The sequence below is a fragment of the Pseudophryne corroboree genome, chromosome 4 (genome assembly GCF_028390025.1).
Source record: "Pseudophryne corroboree isolate aPseCor3 chromosome 4, aPseCor3.hap2, whole genome shotgun sequence".
Classification (NCBI taxonomy): Eukaryota; Metazoa; Chordata; class Amphibia; order Anura; family Myobatrachidae; genus Pseudophryne; species Pseudophryne corroboree.
In genome coordinates this window covers 748,719,263-748,740,170 of record NC_086447.1, presented here as the reverse complement: position 1 = coordinate 748,740,170, position 20,908 = coordinate 748,719,263, and the positions used below count along the sequence as shown (strand labels likewise).

General features: G+C 43.6%; 1 protein-coding gene across 2 annotated transcripts in view; it reads right to left on the bottom strand.

Annotated features, from left to right (window-relative positions):
- The window catches only part of POLR3F (RNA polymerase III subunit F), a 77,125-nt gene that overhangs the window by 17,212 nt on the left and 39,005 nt on the right, over positions 1-20,908 (bottom strand). For both annotated transcript variants that reach the window (XM_063918150.1, XM_063918149.1), the window contains exon 6: positions 1,207-1,350. In XM_063918150.1, coding sequence (XP_063774220.1) covers positions 1,207-1,350 — 144 coding nt within the window. The remainder of the gene's footprint in view (positions 1-1,206; positions 1,351-20,908) is intronic.

Below are 20,908 nucleotides of genomic sequence, written 5' to 3'. Positions count from 1 at the left end.
ATGTGAGATCTGATCCGATGAAGCAGGCCGTCCCACTTGGAAAGGATTAACATCTGTAGTGGGCAGGAATGAAATTGAGCATACTCTACCATGTCGAAGGCCGACACCATCAGGCCAAGTACTTGCATCGCCAAATGTATAGACACTCTGGGGCGTCAAAGGAAGCATCTTATCCTGTCCTGAAGCTTCAGGACTTTTTCTGGTGACAGAAACAGTCTCTGACTGTGTGTGTCCAGGAGCACCATGCTCTGAGCTGGGTCCAGCGAGGACTTCTTACAATTGATAAGCCACCCGTGGACTTGCAGGAAGGTTAAAGTCAGTTGCAGATGACTAAGGAGGACTTTGTGGGAATTTGTCAGAATCAGCAGGTCGTCTAGCTACAGCAGAATTCTGACTCCCTGGCGACGGAGATGAGCCATCATCACAGCCATAATCTTGGTGAAGATCTGGGCGCTGGCTCCCCTATGCTGAACTTCCACCCCAGGTACTAGCAAGCATTATTAAATGGGGTGTTAGTACACCCGACCTGTACTCAGATACCCTCGTTGTCTAGTGGGGTCCCTGCTCGGTACCAGTGTTAACGCCAGCACCGCGACCTGTCTCCCTAGGTTGTGGATGGAACACGATTTAATGGCGGGTCCTGTCTGGGGGACCCTCTTACCTCCTCCCATTAGCAGCCACGTGAACCAGAGAGCAGCTGCGACTCTGTGCCTAAGCCGGGACGTGTCCGCCGCAAGTACCCGGGAACTGTGCAGCGGGAGTTTGTGGTGCCACTTGGGAGGTGATGGAGCTGCAGTGCTGAAGTGTCACCCTGACATACAGCGCTGACAGCCCAGAGAAGAAATCTTCTTAGAAAAGCTTTTTCAGGGCTGCCCAGTGCAGCCCCCTCCTGTTAGGTGACCTGCTGCTGCAGACACCAACTCGAAACTGAGCTCTCAGTGCCTGGAGGCGGGATTAGAGATGAGACCTCAAAGCATCCTGGGACAGCCCAAAGCTTTAGCCTGTTGGTGACTCTGGATTAAGATCCACTCTACACCCCGATATTTCCCTGTGGAAATGTACCCTGCTGCAGAAATCTTTCTATTCACAATGAAGAAGAGCGAGAGAACACAGATTTACAGGCGTTAAACCCAAACTGTCAATTATTTAGAAAATAAATGTCACATACACACAGAAGACACAACAACATAGTAAACTGGAATTTACCTTGGACTGTAAGAATTTGAAGCACTGCTGGTTTAACACTTCTACAAATTCTGACTCGAAGTCTTGGTCGCTATACCATGCTCCGCCAGTCACGGAGCGGTCCGGCTGGACATTGTACAGCATGTAAACTTTCTTTTTTGAGGCCTGATGTAGAAAAACACAAGAAGATTCTGCTTAAATTACTAAAATAACGTTGACTGATAATGATCTGAACATTTATGTATACCCAAAAGTAGCTAAATCTCATTGGAAGTAAAAGTCAGAGATCATGAGGTGGATTTACTCAAGTTTCTAAAAAGTGATCCCATTTCTAGAAGGGAAAAAAAATAAGATTTTACTCACCGGTAAATCTATTTCTCGTAGTCCGTAGTGGATGCTGGGACTCCGTAAGGAGCATGGGGAATAGCGGCTCCGCAGGAGACTGGGCACAACTAAAGAAAGCTTTAGGACTACCTGGTGTGCACTGGCTCCTCCCACTATGACCCTCCTCCAGACCTCAGTTAGGATACTGTGCCCGGAAGAGCTGACACAATAAGGAAGGATTTTGAATCCCGGGTAAGACTCATACCAGCCACACCGTATAACTCGTGATACTATACCCAGTTAACAGTATGAAATATAACCGAGCCTCTCAACAGATGGCTCAACAATAACCCTTTAGTTAGGCAATAACTATATACAAGTATTGCAGACAATCCGCACTTGGGATGGGCGCCCAGCATCCACTACGGACTACGAGAAATAGATTTACCGGTGAGTAAAATCTTATTTTCTCTGACATCCTAAGTGGATGCTGGGACTCCGTAAGGACCATGGGGATTATACCAAAGCTCCCAAATGGGCGGGAGAGTGCGGATGACTCTGCAGCACCGAATGAGCAAACTCTAGGTCCTCCTCAGCCAGGGTATCAAACTTGTAGACTCTTGCAAAAGTGTTTGAACCCGACCAAGTAACAGCTCGGCAAATTTGTAAAGCCGAGACCCCTCGGGCAGCCGCCCAAGAAGAGCCCACTTTCCTCGTGGAATGGGCTTTTACAGATTTAGTTTCTTTGTAAATGTGACCAACGCTCTACTTATATAAGTAATACTGGGGTGGCAGCAGTACGTGTGAGAGGTTAAACCCAGAAACCTCCAGTATTTAAAGTTCAAACAGGATTTACACAACTGCGCCTACTTGCAAAATAAATTGTCAGTATAAGTGAAAGAACCACGGAATAATATGTAGTATGAAAAATACTGACGTTTATTTGTATATAAATAATATAGGGTCAAAATTTGCTTTTACCCAAATGTATGAAAAAAATGATAGTGATAATCATGAAGTTGGGCAAAGAATGATGATAAAGAAAAATAAAAAATAATAATTTAAAAAAAAAAAAAAAAAAAATATATATATATATATAATATAAAAAAAAGAAAATGAAAAATATAAAGTGGAAATGAAAAAATTAGAAAAAATATGTCTAAGTCCCAAAATGTCTGGTGTGAGCAGAGTGTGGCGTCCCACCTCTTTTCCACCTTATTGTCGTTTTTTACTATCCGGTATCACAGTATAGATTGATATTTCTGGATTAGCAGGAATGTTGAATTCCACAGTTAGTCACAGTGTCGCTGTGGGGTACCCCAATCTGGACAGTGGTGGGATGAGGTGATCAGGGTGAAGGTAAAATTAAATATCCCCGGACTCCCCGCTAACCTCCTCCGTCCTGTGCAGCAGGAGACGTCCGCAAACACAGACGTCTGCCAGTGTTCAAAACCGGAGGGACGCGGTCATGCCTCTGGGGGGAAGGTATCGACGACTTCTGGACCCACAAGGGGACTGTCCGCCGTGAACCTTCCCTCCTACGGGGTGTATTACCTTTTCTCCTTTCTTCTGTCTTCTCTCAGCCTGACGATCGGTGCTCCGCTCTCAGGTCTGTGTCCTCTCGGCCGTGCGGCTCCGTTTCTCCTCCACAGTGTCTCTTGCGAATCAGTTTGTTCCGTCCAGATATATTTCAAAATACTGTTGTTTTCTATAGATGATATGGAGAGTGGTGATGCAATGCTCAGTTCCTTCTCCAACGCGTATCGACCCGTTTGGGTCTTCCTCAGGGAGTCCTTATTCACCATCTTAGTTGAGGGCTTTTTATACCCATACTTGATTGTATCATCCCAAAAAGGGGTGTGTCCATACTACCTCTGTATAAGCTAAATGGATACAATGTGTGTTTAGATTTGTCACATAGTTAAACAGGCTTGTATAAGAACGATGATTGCTATTTGTGGCTGTGTGCAAAACCAAAGAAAAACAACTAATAATGTATATAACAAAATAAAATAAAATAGAATAAAATAAACATCTTGTATAATCTTCTTATGTTGATTCTGCAAATAATAAGTTTTAATACTAGAAATAAAAAAACTATTTTTCTTCGTTTGTTTTAGAAATGATTGATTTAGCCGTATGTATACAATCTAACACAATTCATTTTGTATTTTTATGTTGATATATATTATCAATTTATCTACGGGAATAAAATAAATGAAATACATTGTTTTTATTGACTTCCTTTGATAGTTATTGGTATAATAGAAGATACAGCTTATTGTGAGAAAAGCTATTTCCCAGTAGTTATACCCAATTGTTGTGTGTTATTTAGTGGTTATGCGTAATTGCTGGTTTTTTGAAATACGTGGATGAGCTGAGGTTATGCAGAAGACCTTCACATGATATAACAGGATGTATCTTCTTACATGTTGTTTGTGCACTGGAACATATTTATGATGGTATGAAATGTAATACTGATGTTTTGTGATGTCATGCTAGCCATTAAATAAACTAGACGGAATATAGGCTCTGAATATTCATCAGTTCATCACTATTGACCTCACTTCATTGTCTAAGTTCAAACCCTGTGGTCTCAGTGTTTTTAGCGTGTACATCCATCTTAATTCCTCTTTGTTTATTTTTTTCAAAAAGTCTCCTCCTCTCCAATTTGGTGGTACTAACTTAATTCCCAGTATCTTCAAACCTGTCGAGTTGCTGTCGTGTGTTTCTTTGAAATGCTGTGACAAATTGTGTGTTTCTAAACCGTGTTTGATGTTTCTGACATGTTCAGCTATTCTCGTTTTAAGGGGTCTTGTTGTTCTCCCTACATACTGTAGTTTGCACGGGCATTCAGCTAGGTAGATCACCCCTTTGCTGTGGCATGAGATGTGTTCTTGTATATCAAAAACTTCTCCTGTTTTGTTGGAAATAAAGTTGGTGACCCTTTTGGTGCTCACTTTGTGTGTTCAACAGTAGTTGCAGGTGCCACAATGAAAAAAAACCTTTATTGAGTTTCTGTCCTAACATGGTAGTCTGTATTTTTTCTACTTTTCTAAGGTGACTATGTGACAATCTTGATTTTAGGTCTGGTGCTCTTTTGTAGATAACTTTTGGCCTTGATGGGAGTTTGTCTGCTAAGATGTCGTCTTCTAGTAGAATATGCCAGTGTTTGTATAGGATTTTTTCTAACTGCCGGTTGTTTGTGCTGTATTGTGTAATGAAGGCTGTTTTGAAAGCTTCATTTGTTGTGTCTTTATTCTTGTATGTTAGGAGGGTGTTTCTGTCTATTTCTTTTGCTTTTTCTAAGTCTTTCTCCAGAGTATCTTCCTTGTAGCCTTTATCTATAAATTGGCATTTCATTTCTTCTGCTTGTGTTTCGAAATCCTCTATTTTTGTACAGTTTTTTCTAATCCGTTTAAACTGGCCTAGTGGGATGCTCTTTAGCCAGTTCGGGTGATGTGCACTACTGTTTAGAATGTAGCTATTCACGTCTACACTCTTCTGAAAGGTTTTTGTATGGATAGTAGAATTTTCTATGAAAATCGTTATATCTAAAAAATTCACTGTCGATTTGCTGTGTTCTGTAGTGAAAACCAAATTCTTATTGTTTGCATTGATGTATTTGAGAAATTCTAAAAGTCTTTCTTCTGTGCCCTGCCAGATGAAGATCACGTCGTCTATGTATCTTCGCCATAGGACCAGGTTTGCCCCAAAGCCATGCCTGCACCATATGTTGGTATCCTCCCAGTGACTCATGAATAGATTGGCATAACTCGGAGCAAACCTGGTCCCCATGGCTGTTCCTTTGGTCTGTCTGTAGTATGTGTCGTTGAACCAAAAATAGTTGTGTTCTAAGATGAATCTTATGCATTCTATGATAAATTCTGTTTGTCTTGGGTCTAGATTCTGATCTAAAGAAAGAAAATGTTTTACAGCTGATATTCCCTGTTCTTGGTTAATTACTGTGTACAGTGAGGTGACGTCACTTGTACATATCCAGTAGTCGTCTGCCCAAGTGACGTCTCTCAGTGTTCTGATGATGTCAGTGGTGTCCTTTATGTATGATTTTTGTGTTTTTACGTATGTCTGAAGGTATGAGTCTATATACTGTGATAGATTCGATGTGAGAGAGCCTATTCCTGATATGATCGGTCGACCTGGTGGGTTATGTCTGTCTTTATGTACTTTTGGCAAATAATAAAATACTGGAAGTATGGGATTGTCATTATTTATGAATTCGTGTTCTTTTTTGTTCAGAATTCCTACATCTAAACCTTCTTTTGTTAGTATGTCCAAGCTTCTTTTGTAGTTTTTGGTGGGGTCTTGTGTGAGGGTTTCATATGTTTCTTTATCACTTAAAATTCTGAGTGATTCATTTATGTATGCTTTCTTGTCTAGCAATACGACCCCCCCCCCCCCTTTGTCTGCAGGTTTTATCACTAGTTCTTTGTTGTCACTGAGATCCTTTAATGCGTTTTTTTCAGTTTTTGTCAGATTTAGTGTCTTAGGTTTTGTTTCTATTTTGTCTATGTCCCTTGTTACCAAATGTTCGAATGTGTTGATTAGTGAACCTCTCATGTATTGTGGGTAGAATGTGGATTTGGGTTTTAGATCTGAGTGCTTGTATGTTCTTTCTGCATCTTTTTGTTCAGTGAATGCAATTGGTCCTTTGTTGTAATATTTAGCGAGTGTTAGTTTTCTTGTGAACTTGTGTAAGTCTAAGTATGTTTCAAATTTATTTAACTGTTTTGTCGGTGCAAATTTCAAACCTTTGTTTAATAGGGAGACGTGTTCCTTTTTTAGTGTGACTGTGCTCAGGTTAAATATCCCTTTGTTTTCTATCTCTGGTTGTTGTTCCTTTTGTGTCTTCCTGTTTCTTCCACCTCTACATCCTCGTCTAGTTCTATTAATTTTCTTTTGTTTGGTGTTGCTGTTTTCTGGTCGCAGGACCGGAGGCCTGCACTCTTTCCTAAAAAATGGTCTGCACATGTTTCTTGTGTTATCGGTTCGCTAGCTACTGTGTCTTTCTCAGTGGTGGAGATGTCCTCTAGGTGAGCTGAAACTTGGAAACCTTTTTCTAGGGACAGTCTAGCTAGTTTTTCATAGTCGATTTCTTCTTCAATACTGTATGTGGAAAAATCTGTATCTAAAGTGCTGTCCAGGATAGAGTGATATTGTGTGTCTTCTCTGCTTTTGTTGCCTGCTGTATTGTATGTTAATCTAGGATTTTTTGAGTGCAATCTTGTCATGTATTGTTGATAGGTGAGATTTAGTCTTTTGTACACAGGTGTGGTGTGTAACTGTTTTTTTGTTTTGTTGGGGTCTGTCTTTCTTGGAGTTTTCAGTAAAGTTGATGTGTGTTTTTGTTTAGCTGTGAATTTTTTGTCTGGCTTCTTTTTGCCTATCTTGTCCCTTAGGATTTTTGATTCCTTGGTTGCTATTATGTCCTCCTCTGTTCGTCTCAATCTGTTTTTCGATACTGTTTCTAATTCTTGAAATTCTTTGTCCTCCTTATGTTCTTCTAGAGCTACTTGTAGTGACTATTTCTTTCTCTAATTCTTTGAGTTCATTATCGTGTGTATTGATAATTAACTGAATCAGTTGCATGGAGCAGTCTTGTAGTATGTTTTCCCATTTCTTTGTAAACTGTGGATTATCTTTATTATGTGTAGGGATTTTCTTGATTCTAAGACCCTTAGGTATCAATTTGTGTGATAAGTACCAATTAAGTGTTTTATTGTCCCACCATATTTTGGATTCTTTAGTTGCTAGTCTTTCCAATTTCAAAAATAGATCACAGAATTTGTTTACACTATCGTGCGTGGCAGTAGTGTGTTCTATATTGTTGAAGATTTTGTCCGCCCTACTGGCTCTATCTTTTCTTAAGTCTAGTATACCCATATAAGGAGCTGCTGATGACCGGGTTTGTAGAATCTGTTTCTTTGTAAATGTGACCAACGCTCTACTTATATAAGTAATACTGGGGTGGCAGCAGTACGTGTGAGAGGTTAAACCCAGAAACCTCCAGTATTTAAAGTTAAAAATAAGAATTTACTTACCGATAATTCTATTTCTCGGAGTCCGTAGTGGATGCTGGGGTTCCTGAAAGGACCATGGGGAATAGCGGCTCCGCAGGAGACAGGGCACAAAAGTAAAGCTTTCCGATCAGGTGGTGTGCACTGGCTCCTCCCCCTATGACCCTCCTCCAAGCCAGTTAGGTACTGTGCCCGGACGAGCGTACACAATAAGGGAGGAATTTTGAATCCCGGGTAAGACTCATACCAGCCACACCAATCACACCGTACAACTTGTGATCTAAACCCAGTTAACAGTATGATAACAGCGGAGCCTCTGAAAAGATGGCTCACAACAATAATAACCCGATTTTTGTAACTATGTACAAGTATTGCAGATAATCCGCACTTGGGATGGGCGCCCAGCATCCACTACGGACTCCGAGAAATAGAATTATCGGTAAGTAAATTCTTATTTTCTCTATCGTCCTAGTGGATGCTGGGGTTCCTGAAAGGACCATGGGGATTATACCAAAGCTCCCAAACGGGCGGGAGAGTGCGGATGACTCTGCAGCACCGAATGAGAGAACTCCAGGTCCTCCTTAGCCAGGGTATCAAATTTGTAGAATTTAGCAAACGTGTTTGCCCCTGACCAAGTAGCTGCTCGGCAAAGTTGTAAAGCCGAGACCCCTCGGGCAGCCGCCCAAGATGAGCCCACCTTCCTTGTGGAATGGGCATTTACAGATTTTGGCTGTGGCAGGCCTGCCACAGAATGTGCAAGCTGAATTGTATTACACATCCAACTAGTAATAGTCTGCTTAGAAGCAAGAGCACCCAGTTTGTTGGGTGCATACAGGATAACAGCAAGTCAGTTTTCCTGACTCCAGCCGTCCTGGAACATATTTTCAGGGCCCTGACAACATCTAGCAACTTGGAGTCCTCCAAGTCCCTAGTAGGTGCAAGGCACCACAATAAGCTGGTTCAGGTGAAACACTGACACCACCTTAGGGAGAGAACTGGGGACGAGTCCGCAGCTCTGCCCTGTCCGAATGGACAAACAGATATGGGCTTTTTTGAGAAAAAACCACCAATTTGACACTCGCCTGGTCCAGGCCAGGGCCAAGAGCATGGTCACTTTTCATGTGAGATGCTTCAAATCTACAGATTTGACTGGTTTTAAACCAATGTGATTTGAGGAATCCCAGAACTACGTTGAGATCCCACAGTGCCACTGGAGGCACAAAAGGGGGTTGTATATGCAATACTCCCTTGACAACTTCTGGACTTCAGGAACTGAAGCCAATTCTTTCTGGAAGAAAATCGACAGGGCCGAAATTTGAACCTTAATGGACCCCAATTTGAGGCCCATAGACACTCCTGTTTGCAGGAAATGCAGGAAACGACCGAGTTGAAATTTCTTTGTGGGGCCTTCCTGGCCTCACACCACGTAACATATTTTCGCCACATGTGGTGATAATGTTGTGCGGTCACCTCCTTACTGGCTTTGACCAGGGTAGGAATGACCTCTTCCGGAATGCCTTTTTCCTTTAGGATCCGGCTTTCCACCGCCATGCCGACAAACGCAGCTGCGGTAAGTCTTGGAACAGACATGGTACTTGCTGAAGCAAGTCCCTTCTTAGCGGCAGAGGCCATAAGACCTCTGTAAGCATCTCTTGAAGTTCCGGGTACCAAGTCCTTCTTGGCCAATCCGGAGCCATGAGTATAGTTCTTACTCCTCTACGTCTTATAATTCTCAGCACCTTAGGTATGAGAAGCAGAGGAGGGAACACATACACCGACTGGTACACCCACGGTGTTACCAGAACGTCCACAGCTATTGCCTGAGGGTCTCTTGACCTGGCGCAATACCTGTCCCGTTTTTTGTTCAGACGGGACGCCATCATGTCTACCTTTGGTATTTCCCAACGGTTTACAATCATGTGGAAAAAACTTCCCGATGAAGTTTCCACTCTCCCGGGTGGAGGTCGTGCCTGCTGAGGAAGTCTGCTTCCCAGTTTCCATTCCCGGGATGAAACACTGCTGACAGTGCTATCACATGATTTTCCGCCCAGCGAAAAGTCCTTGCAGTTTTTGCCATTGCCCTCCTGCTTCTTGTGTCGCCCTGTCTGTTTACGTGGGCGACTGCCGTGATGTTTTTCCCACTGGATCAATACCGGCTGACCTTGAAGCAGAGGTCTTGCTAAGCTTAGAGCATTATAAATTTACCCCTAGCTCCAGTATATTTATGTGGAGAAAAGTCTCCAGACTTGATCACACTCCCTGGAAATTTTTATTCCTTGTGTGACTGCTCCCCAGCCTCTCGGTCTGGGCTCCGTGGTCACCAGCATCCAATCCTGAATGCCGAATCTGCGGCCCTCTAGAAGATGAGCACTCTATAACCACCACAGGAGAGACACCCTTGTCCTTGGATATAGGGTTATCCGCTGATGCATCTGAAGATGCGATCCGGGCCATTTGTCCAGCAGATCCCACTGAAAAGTTCTTGCGTGAAATCTGCCGAATGGAATTGCTTCGTAGGAAGCCACCAGTTTTACCAGGACCCTTGTGCAATGATGCACTGTGTTTAGGAGGTTCCTGACTAGCTCGGATAACTCCCTGGCTTTCTCTTCCGGGAGAAACACCTTTTTCTGGACTGTGTCCAGAATCATCCCTAGGCACAGCAGACGTGTCGTCGGATCAGCTGCGATTATGGAATATTTAGAATCCACCCGTGCTGTTGTAGCAGTATCCGAGATAGTGCTACTCCGACCTCCAACTGTTCCCTGGATTATGCCCTTATCAGGAGATCGTCCAAGTAAGGGATACTTAAGACGCCTTTTCTTCGAAGAAGAATCATCATTTCGGCCATTACCTTGGTAAAGACCCGGGGTGCCGTGGACAATCCAAACGGCAGCGTCTGAAACTGATAGTGACAGTTCTGCACCACGAACCTGAGGTACCCTTAGTGAGAAGGGCAAATTTGGGACATAGAGGTAAGCATCCCTGATGTCCCGGGACACTATATAGTCCTCTTCTTCCTGGTTCGTTATCACTGCTCTGAGTGACTCCATCTTGATTTGAACCTTTGTAAGTGTTCAAAAAATTTTTTTAGAATAAGTCTCACCTAGCCTTCTGGCTTCAGTACCACAATATAGTGTGGAATAATACCCCTTTTCTTGTAGTGGGAGGGGTAATTTAGTTATCACCTGCTGGGAATACAGCTTGTGAATTTTTTCCCATACTGCCTCCTTGTCGGAGGGAGACCTTGGTAAAGCAGACTTCAGGAGCCTGCGAAGGGGAACCGTCTCGACCTTCCAATCTGTACCCCTGGGATACTACTTGTAGGATCCAGGGGTCCTGTACGGTCTCAGCGCCATGCTGAGAACTTGTCAGAAGCGGTGGAACGCTTCTGTTCCTGGGAATGGGCTGCCTGCTGCAGTCTTCTTCCCTTTCCTCTATCCCTGGGCAGATATGATCTTATAGGGACGAGAGGACTGAGGCTGAAAAGACGGTGTCTTTTTCTGCAGAGATGTGACTTAGGGTAAAAAACTGTGGATTTTCCAGCAGTTGCCGTGGCCACCAGGTCCGATGGACCGACCCCAAATAACTCCTCTTCCTTTATACGGCAATACACCTTTGTGCCGTTTGGAATCTGCATCACCTGACCACTGTCGTGTCCATAACATCTTTTGGCAGTTATGGACATCGCATTTACTCATGATGCCAGAGTGCAAATATCCCTCTGTGCATCTCGCATATATAGAAATGCATCCTTTAAATGCTCTATAGTCAATAAAATACTGTCCCTGTCAAGGGTATCAATATTTTTAGTCAGGGAATCCGACCAAGCCACCCCAGCTCTGCACATCCAGGCTGAGGCGATCGCTGGTCGCAGTATAACACCAGTATGTGTGTATATACTTTTTATGATATTTTTCCAGCCTCCTGTCAGCTGGTCCTTGAGGACGGCCCTATCTATAGACGGTACCGCCACTTGTTTTGATAAGCGTGTGAGCGCCTTATCCACCTTAAGGGGTGTTTCCCAACGCGCCCTAACTTCTGGCGGGAAAGGGTATACCGCCCATAATTTTCTATCGGGGGGAACCCACGCATCATCACACACTTTATTTAATTTATCTGATTCAGGAAAAACTATGGTAGTTTTTTCACATCCCACATAATACCCTCTTTTGTGGTACTTGTAGTATCAGAAATATGTAACACCTCCTTCATTGCCTTTAACGTGTGGCCCTAATAAGGAATACGTTTGTTTATTCACCGTCGACACTGGATTCAGTGTCCCTGTCTGTGTCTGTGTCGACCGACTAAAGTAAACGGGCGTTTTAAAAACCCCTGACGGTGTTTTTGAGACGTCTGGACCGGTACTAATTGTTTGTCGGCCGTCTCATGTCGTCAACCGACCTTGCAGCGTGTTGACATTATCACGTAATTTCCTAAATAAGCCATCCATTCCGGTGTCGACTCCCTAGAGAGTGACATCACCATTACAGGCAATTGCTCCGCCTCCTCACCAACATCGTCCTCCTACATGTCGACACACACGTACCGACACACAGCACACACACAGGGAATGCTCTGATAGAGGACAGGACCCACTAGCCCTTTGGAGAGACAGAGGGAGAGTTTGCCAGCACACACCAAAAAACGCTATAATTATATAGGGACAACCTTATATAAGTGTTATCCCATATAGCATCTTAATATATATAAGCATATCGCCAAATTAGTGCCCCCCCTCTCTGTTTTAACCCTGTTTCTGTAGTGCAGTGCAGGGGAGAGCCTGGGAGCCTTCCCTCCAGCCTTTCTGTGAGGGAAAATGGCGCTGTGTGCTGAGGAGATAGGCCCCGCCCCTTTTTCGGCGGCCTCGTCTCCCGCTCTTAACGGATTCTGGCAGGGGTTAAATATCTCCATATAGCCTCCGGAGGCTATATGTGAGGTATTTTTAGCCAAAATAGGTATTCATTTGCTTCCCAGGGCGCCCCCCTCCCAGCGCCCTGCACCCTCAGTGACTGCCGTGTGAAGTGTGCTGAGAGGAAAATGGCGCACAGCTGCAGTGCTGTGCGCTACCTTTAGAAGACTGAGGAGTCTTCTGCCGCCGATTCTGGACCTCTTCTTACTTCAGCATCTGCAAGGGGGCCGGCGGCGCGGCTCCGGTGACCATCCAGGCTGTACCTGTGATCGTCCCTCTGGAGCTGATGTCCAGTAGCCAAGAAGCCAATCCATCCTGCACGCAGGTGAGTTCACTTCTTCTCCCCTCTGTCCCTCGTTGCAGTGATCCTGTTGCCAGCAGGACTCACTGTAAAGTAAAAAACCTAAGCTAAACTTTCTCTAAGCAGCTCTTTAGGAGAGCCACCTAGAATTGCACCCTTCTCGGCCGGGCACAAAAATCTAACTGGCTTGGAGGAGGGTCATAGGGGGAGGAGCCAGTGCACACCACCTGATCGGAAAGCTTTACTTTTGTGCCCTGTCTCCTGCGGAGCCGCTATTCCCCATGGTCCTTTCAGGAACCCCAGCATCCACTAGGACGATAGAGAAACAGGATTTACACAACTGCGCCTACTTGCAAAATAAATTGTCAGTATAAGTGAAAGAACCACGGAATAATATGTAGTATGAAAAATACGGACGTTTATTTGTATATAAATAATATAGGGTCAAAATTTGCTTTTACCCAAATGTATGAAAAAAATGATAGTGATAATCATGAAGTTGGGCAAAGAATGATAAAGAAAAATAAAAAATAATAATTAAAAAAAAAAAAAAAATAAATATATATATATATAATATAAAAAAAAGAAAATGAAAAATATAAAGTGGAAATGAAAAAATTAGAAAAAATATGTCTAAGTCCCAAAATGTCTGGTGTGAGCAGAGTGTGGCGTCCCACCTCTTTTCCACCTTATTGTCGTTTTTTACTATCCGGTATCACAGTATAGATTGATATTTCTGGATTAGCAGGAATGTTGAATTCCACAGTTAGTCACAGTGTCGCTGTGGGGTACCCCAATCTGGACAGTGGTGGGATGAGGTGATCAGGGTGAAGGTAAAATTAAATATCCCCGGACTCCCCGCTAACCTCCTCCGTCCTGGTATCGAAAAACAGATTGAGACGAACAGAGGAGGACATAATAGCAACCAAGGAATCAAAAATCCTAAGGGACAAAATAGGCAAAAAGAAGCCAGACAAAAAATTCACAGCTAAACAAAAACACACATCAACTTTACTGAAAACTCCAAGAAAGACAGACCCCAACAAAACAAAAAAACAGTTACACACCACACCTGTGTACAAAAGACTAAATCTCACCTATCAACAATACATGACAAGATTGCACTCAAAAAATCCTAGATTAACATACAATACAGCAGGCAACAAAAGCAGAGAAGACACACAATATCACTCTATCCTGGACAGCACTTTAGATACAGATTTTTCCACATACAGTATTGAAGAAGAAATCGACTATGAAAAACTAGCTAGACTGTCCCTAGAAAAAGGTTTCCAAGTTTCAGCTCACCTAGAGGACATCTCCACCACTGAGAAAGACACAGTAGCTAGCGAACCGATAACACAAGAAACATGTGCAGACCATTTTTTAGGAAAGAGTGCAGGCCTCCGGTCCTGCGACCAGAAAACAGCAACACCAAACAAAAGAAAATTAATAGAACTAGACGAGGATGTAGAGGTGGAAGAAACAGGAAGACACAAAAGGAACAACAACCAGAGATAGAAAACAAAGGGATATTTAACCTGAGCACAGTCGCACTAAAAAAGGAACACGTCTCCCTATTAAACAAAGGTTTGAAATTTGCACCGACAAAACAGTTAAATAAATTTGAAACATACTTAGACTTACACAAGTTCACAAGAAAACTAACACTCGCTAAATATTACAACAAAGGACCAATTGCATTCACTGAACAAAAAGATGCAGAAAGAACATACAAGCACTCAGATCTAAAACCCAAATCCACATTCTACCCACAATACATGAGAGGTTCACTAATCAACACATTCGAACATTTGGTAACAAGGGACATAGACAAAATAGAAACAAAACCTAAGACACTAAATCTGACAAAAACTGAAAAAAACGCATTAAAGGATCTCAGTGACAACAAAGAACTAGTGATAAAACCTGCAGACAAAGGGGGGGGGGGTCGTATTGCTAGACAAGAAAGCATACATAAATGAATCACTCAGAATTTTAAGTGATAAAGAAACATATGAAACCCTCACACAAGACCCCACCAAAAACTACAAAAGAAGCTTGGACATACTAACAAAAGAAGGTTTAGATGTAGGAATTCTGAACAAAAAAGAACACGAATTCATAAATAATGACAATCCCATACTTCCAGTATTTTATTATTTGCCAAAAGTACATAAAGACAGACATAACCCACCAGGTCGACCGATCATATCAGGAATAGGCTCTCTCACATCGAATCTATCACAGTATATAGACTCATACCTTCAGACATACGTAAAAACACAAAAATCATACATAAAGGACACCACTGACATCATCAGAACACTGAGAGACGTCACTTGGGCAGACGACTACTGGATATGTACAAGTGACGTCACCTCACTGTACACAGTAATTAACCAAGAACAGGGAATATCAGCTGTAAAACATTTTCTTTCTTTAGATCAGAATCTAGACCCAAGACAAACAGAATTTATCATAGAATGCATAAGATTCATCTTAGAACACAACTATTTTTGGTTCAACGACACATACTACAGACAGACCAAAGGAACAGCCATGGGGACCAGGTTTGCTCCGAGTTATGCCAATCTATTCATGAGTCACTGGGAGGATACCAACATATGGTGCGGGCATGGCTTTGGGGCAAACCTGGTCCTATGGCGAAGATACATAGACGACGTGATCTTCATCTGGCAGGGCACAGAAGAAAGACTTTTAGAATTTCTCAAATACATCAATGCAAACAATAAGAATTTGGTTTTCACTACAGAACACAGCAAATCGACAGTGAATTTTTTAGATATAACGATTTTCATAGAAAATTCTACTATCCATACAAAAACCTTTCAGAAGAGTGTAGACGTGAATAGCTACATTCTAAACAGTAGTGCACATCACCCGAACTGGCTAAAGAGCATCCCACTAGGCCAGTTTAAACGGATTAGAAAAAACTTTACAAAAATAGAGGATTTCGAAACACAAGCAGAAGAAATGAAATGCCAATTTATAGATAAAGGCTACAAGGAAGATACTCTGGAGAAAGACTTAGAAAAAGCAAAAGAAATAGACAGAAACACCCTCCTAACATACAAGAATAAAAGACACAACAAATGAAGCTTTCAAAACAGCCTTCATTACACAATACAGCACAAACAACCGGCAGTTAGAAAAAATCCTATACAAACACTGGCATATTCTACTAGAAGACGACATCTTAGCAGACAAACTCCCATCAAGGCCAAAAGTTATCTACAAAAGAGCACCAGACCTAAAATCAAGATTGTCACATAGTCACCTTAGAAAAGTAGAAAAAATACAGACTACCATGTTAGGACAGAAACTCAATAAAGGTTTTTTTCATTGTGGCACCTGCAACTACTGTAGAACACACAAAGTGAGCACCAAAAGGGTCACCAACTTTATTTCCAACAAAACAGGAGAAGTTTTTGATATACAAGAACACATCTCATGCCACAGCAAAGGGGTGATCTACCTAGCTGAATGCCCGTGCAAACTACAGTATGTAGGGAGAACAACAAGACCCCTTAAAACAAGAATAGCTGAACATGTCAGAAACATCAAACACGGTTTAGAAACACACAATTTGTCACAGCATTTCAAAGAAACACACGACAGCAACTCGACAGGTTTGAAGATACTGGGAATTAAGTTAGTACCACCAAATTGGAGAGGAGGAGACTTTTTGAAAAAAATAAACAAAGAGGAATTAAGATGGATGTACACGCTAAAAACACTGAGACCACAAGGTTTGAACTTAGACAATGAAGTGAGGTCAATAGTGATGAACTGATGAATATTCAGAGCCTATATTCCGTCTAGTTTATTTAATGGCTAGCATGACATCACAAAACATCAGTATTACATTTCATACCATCATAAATATGTTCCAGTGCACAAACAACATGTAAGAAGATACATCCTGTTATATCATGTGAAGGTCTTCTGCATAACCTCAGCTCATCCACGTATTTCAAAAAACCAGCAATTACGCATAACCACTAAATAACACACAACAATTGGGTATAACTACTGGGAAATAGCTTTTCTCACAATAAGCTGTATCTTCTATTATACCAATAACTATCAAAGGAAGTCAATAAAAACAATGTATTTCATTTATTTTATTCCCGTAGATAAATTGATAATAAGATTTTACTTACCGATAAATCTATTTCTCGGAGTCCGTAGTGGATGCTGGGGTTCCTGAAAGGACCATGGGGAATAGCGGCTCCGCAGGAGACAGGGCACAAAAAGTAAAGCTTTTCCAGATCAGGTGGTGTGCACTGGCTCCTCCCCCTATGACCCTCCTCCAGACTCCAGTTAGGTACTGTGCCCGGACGAGCGTACACAATAAGGGAGGATTTTGAATCCCGGGTAAGACTCATACCAGCCACACCAATCACACCGTACAACCTGTGATCTAAACCCAGTTAACAGTATGATAACAGCGGAGCCTCTGAAAGATGGCTTCCTTCAACAATAACCCGAATTAGTTAACAATAACTATGTACAATTTATGCAGATAATCCGCACTTGGGATGGGCGCCCAGCATCCACTACGGACTCCGAGAAATAGATTTATCGGTAAGTAAAATCTTATTTTCTCTATCGTCCTAGTGGATGCTGGGGTTCCTGAAAGGACCATGGGGATTATACCAAAGCTCCCAAACGGGCGGGAGAGTGCGGATGACTCTGCAGCACCGAATGAGAGAACTCCAGGTCCTCCTTAGCCAGAGTATCAAATTTGTAAAATTTTACAAACGTGTTCTCCCCTGACCACGTAGCTGCTCGGCAAAGTTGTAATGCCGAGACCCCTCGGGCAGCCGCCCAAGATGAGCCCACCTTCCTTGTGGAGTGGGCCTTTACAGATTTAGGCTGTGGCAGGCCTGCCACAGAATGTGCAAGTTGGATTGTGCTACAGATCCAACGAGCAATCGTCTGCTTAGACGCAGGAGCACCCATCTTGTTGGGTGCATACAATATAAACAACGAGTCAGATTTTCTGACTCCAGCTGTCCTTGCAATATATATTTTTAATGCTCTGACAACGTCCAGTAACTTGGAGTCCTCCAAGTCACTTGTAGCCGCAGGCACTACAATAGGCTGGTTCAGATGAAATGCTGACACCACCTTAGGGAGAAAATGCGGACGAGTCCGCAGTTCTGCCCTGTCCGAATGGAAAATCAGATATGGGCTTTTGTAAGATAAAGCTGCCAATTCTGATACTCTCCTGGCAGAAGCCAGGGCTAGAAGCATGGTCACTTTCCAAGTGAGATATTTCAAATCCACCTTTTTTAGTGGTTCAAACCAATGAGATTTTAGAAAGTCCAAAACCACATTGAGATCCCACGGTACCACAGGAGGCTGTATATGCAGCACTCCCTTAACAAAGGTCTGGACTTCAGGGACTGAAGCCAATTCTTTTTGAAAGAAAATCGACAGGGCCGAAATTTGAACCTTAATAGATCCCAATTTGAGACCCATAGACAATCCTGATTGCAGGAAATGTAGGAATCGACCCAGTTGAAATTCCTCCGTCGGAGCACTCCGATCTTCGCACCACGCAACATATTTTCGCCAAATTCGGTGATAATGTTGCACGGTTACTTCCTTCCTTGCTTTAATCAAAGTAGGAATGACTTCTTCCGGCATGCCTTTTTCCTTTAGGATCCGGCGTTCAACCGCCATGCCGTCAAACGCAGCCGCGGTAAGTCTTGAAACAGACAGGGACCCTGCTGAAGCAAGTCCCTCCTTAGAGGTAGAGGCCACGGATCTTCCGTGATCATCTCTTGAAGTTCCGGGTACCAAGTCCTTCTTGGCCAATCCGGAACCACTAGTATCGTTCTGACGCCTCTTTGCCGTATAATTCTCAATACTTTTGGTATGAGAGGCAGAGGAGGAAACACATACACCGACTGGTACACCCAAGGCGTTACCAGCGCGTCCACAGCTATTGCCTGCGGATCTCTTGACCTGGCGCAATACCTGTCCAGTTTTTTGTTGAGGCGAGACGCCATCATGTCCACCATTGGTCTTTCCCAACGGGTTACCAGCATGTGGAAGACTTCTGGATGAAGTCCCCACTCTCCCGGGTGAAGATCGTGTCTGCTGAGGAAGTCTGCTTCCCAGTTGTCCACTCCCGGGATGAACACTGCTGACAGTGCTATCACATGATTCTCTGCCCAGCGAAGAATCCTTGCAGCTTCTGCCATTGCACTCCTGCTTCTTGTGCCGCCCTGTCTGTTCACATGGGCGACTGCCGTGATGTTGTCCGACTGGATCAACACCGGTTTTCCCTGAAGCAGAGGTTCTGCCTGGCTTAGAGCATTGTATATTGCTCTTAGTTCCAGAATGTTTATGTGAAGAGACGTTTCCAGACTCGTCCATACTCCCTGGAAGTTTCTTCCTTGTGTGACTGCTCCCCAGCCTCTCAGGCTGGCGTCCGTGGTCACCAGGATCCAATCCTGTATGCCGAATCTGCGGCCCTCCAATAGATGAGGACTCTGCAACCACCACAGAAGAGACACCCTTGTCCTTGGAGACAGGGTTATCCGTAGGTGCATCTGAAGATGCGACCCTGACCATTTGTCCAACAGATCCCTTTGGAAAATTCTTGCGTGGAATCTGCCGAATGGAATTGCTTCGTAAGAAGCCACCATTTTTCCCAGGACTCTTGTGCATTGATGTACAGACACCTTTCCTGGTTTTAGGAGGTTCCCGACAAGCTCGGATAACTCCTTGGCTTTTTCCTCCGGGAGAAAAACCTTTTTCTGAACCGTGTCCAGAATCATCCCTAGGAACAGCAGACGAGTTGTCGGCATTAACTGGGATTTTGGAATATTCAGAATCCACCCGTGCTGTTTTAGCACTTCTTGAGACAGTGCTAATCCCATCTCTAGCTGTTCTCTGGACCTTGCCCTTATTAGGAGATCGTCCAAGTATGGGATAATTAATATGCCTTTTCTTCGAAGAAGAATCATCATCTCGGCCATTACCTTTGTAAAGATCCGAGGTGCCGTGGACAATCCGAACGGCAGCGTCTGAAACTGATAGTGACAGTTTTGTACAACGAACCTGAGGTACCCCTGGTGTGAGGGGTAAATTGGAACGTGGAGATACGCATCCTTGATGTCCAAGGATACCATAAAGTCCCCCTCTTCCAGGTTCGCTATCACTGCTCTGAGTGACTCCATCTTGAACTTGAACTTCTTTATGTACAGGTTCAAGGACTTCAGATTTAGAATAGGCCTTACCGAGCCATCCGGCTTCGGTACCACAAAAAGAGTGGAATAATACCCCTTCCCTTGTTGTAGAAGAGGTACCTTGACTATCACCTGCTGAGAGTACAGCTTGTGAATGGCTTCCAAAACCGTCTCCCTTTCGGAGGGGGACGTTGGTAAAGCAGACTTCAGGAAACGGCGAGGTGGATCTGTCTCTAATTCCAACCTGTACCCTTGAGATATTATCTGCAGGATCCAGGGATCTACCTGCGAGTGAGCCCACTGCGCGCTGTAATTTTTGAGACGACCGCCCACCGTCCCCGAGTCCGCTTGAGAAGCCCCAGCGTCATGCTGAGGCTTTTGTAGAAGCCGGGGAGGGCTTCTGTTCCTGGGAAGGAGCTGCGTGTTGCTGTCTCTTCCCTCGACCTCTGCCTCGTGGCAGATATGAATAGCCCTTTGCTCTCTTATTTTTAAAGGAACGAAAGGGCTGCGGTTGAAAAGTCGGTGCCTTTTTCTGTTGGGGAGTGACTTGAGGTAGAAAGGTGGATTTCCCGGCTGTAGCCGTGGCCACCAAATCTGATAGACCGACTCCAAATAACTCCTCCCCTTTATACGGCAAAACTTCCATATGCCGTTTTGAATCCGCATCGCCTGTCCACTGTCGCGTCCATAAAGCTCTTCTGGCCGAAATGGACATAGCACTTACCCGTGATGCCAGTGTGCAGATATCCCTCTGTGCATCACGCATATAAAGAAATGCATCCTTTATTTGTTCTAACGACAGTAAAATATTGTCCCTGTCCAGGGTATCAATATTTTCAATCAGGGACTCTGACCAAACTACCCCAGCACTGCACATCCAGGCAGTCGCTACAGCTGGTCGTAGTATAACACCTGCATGTGT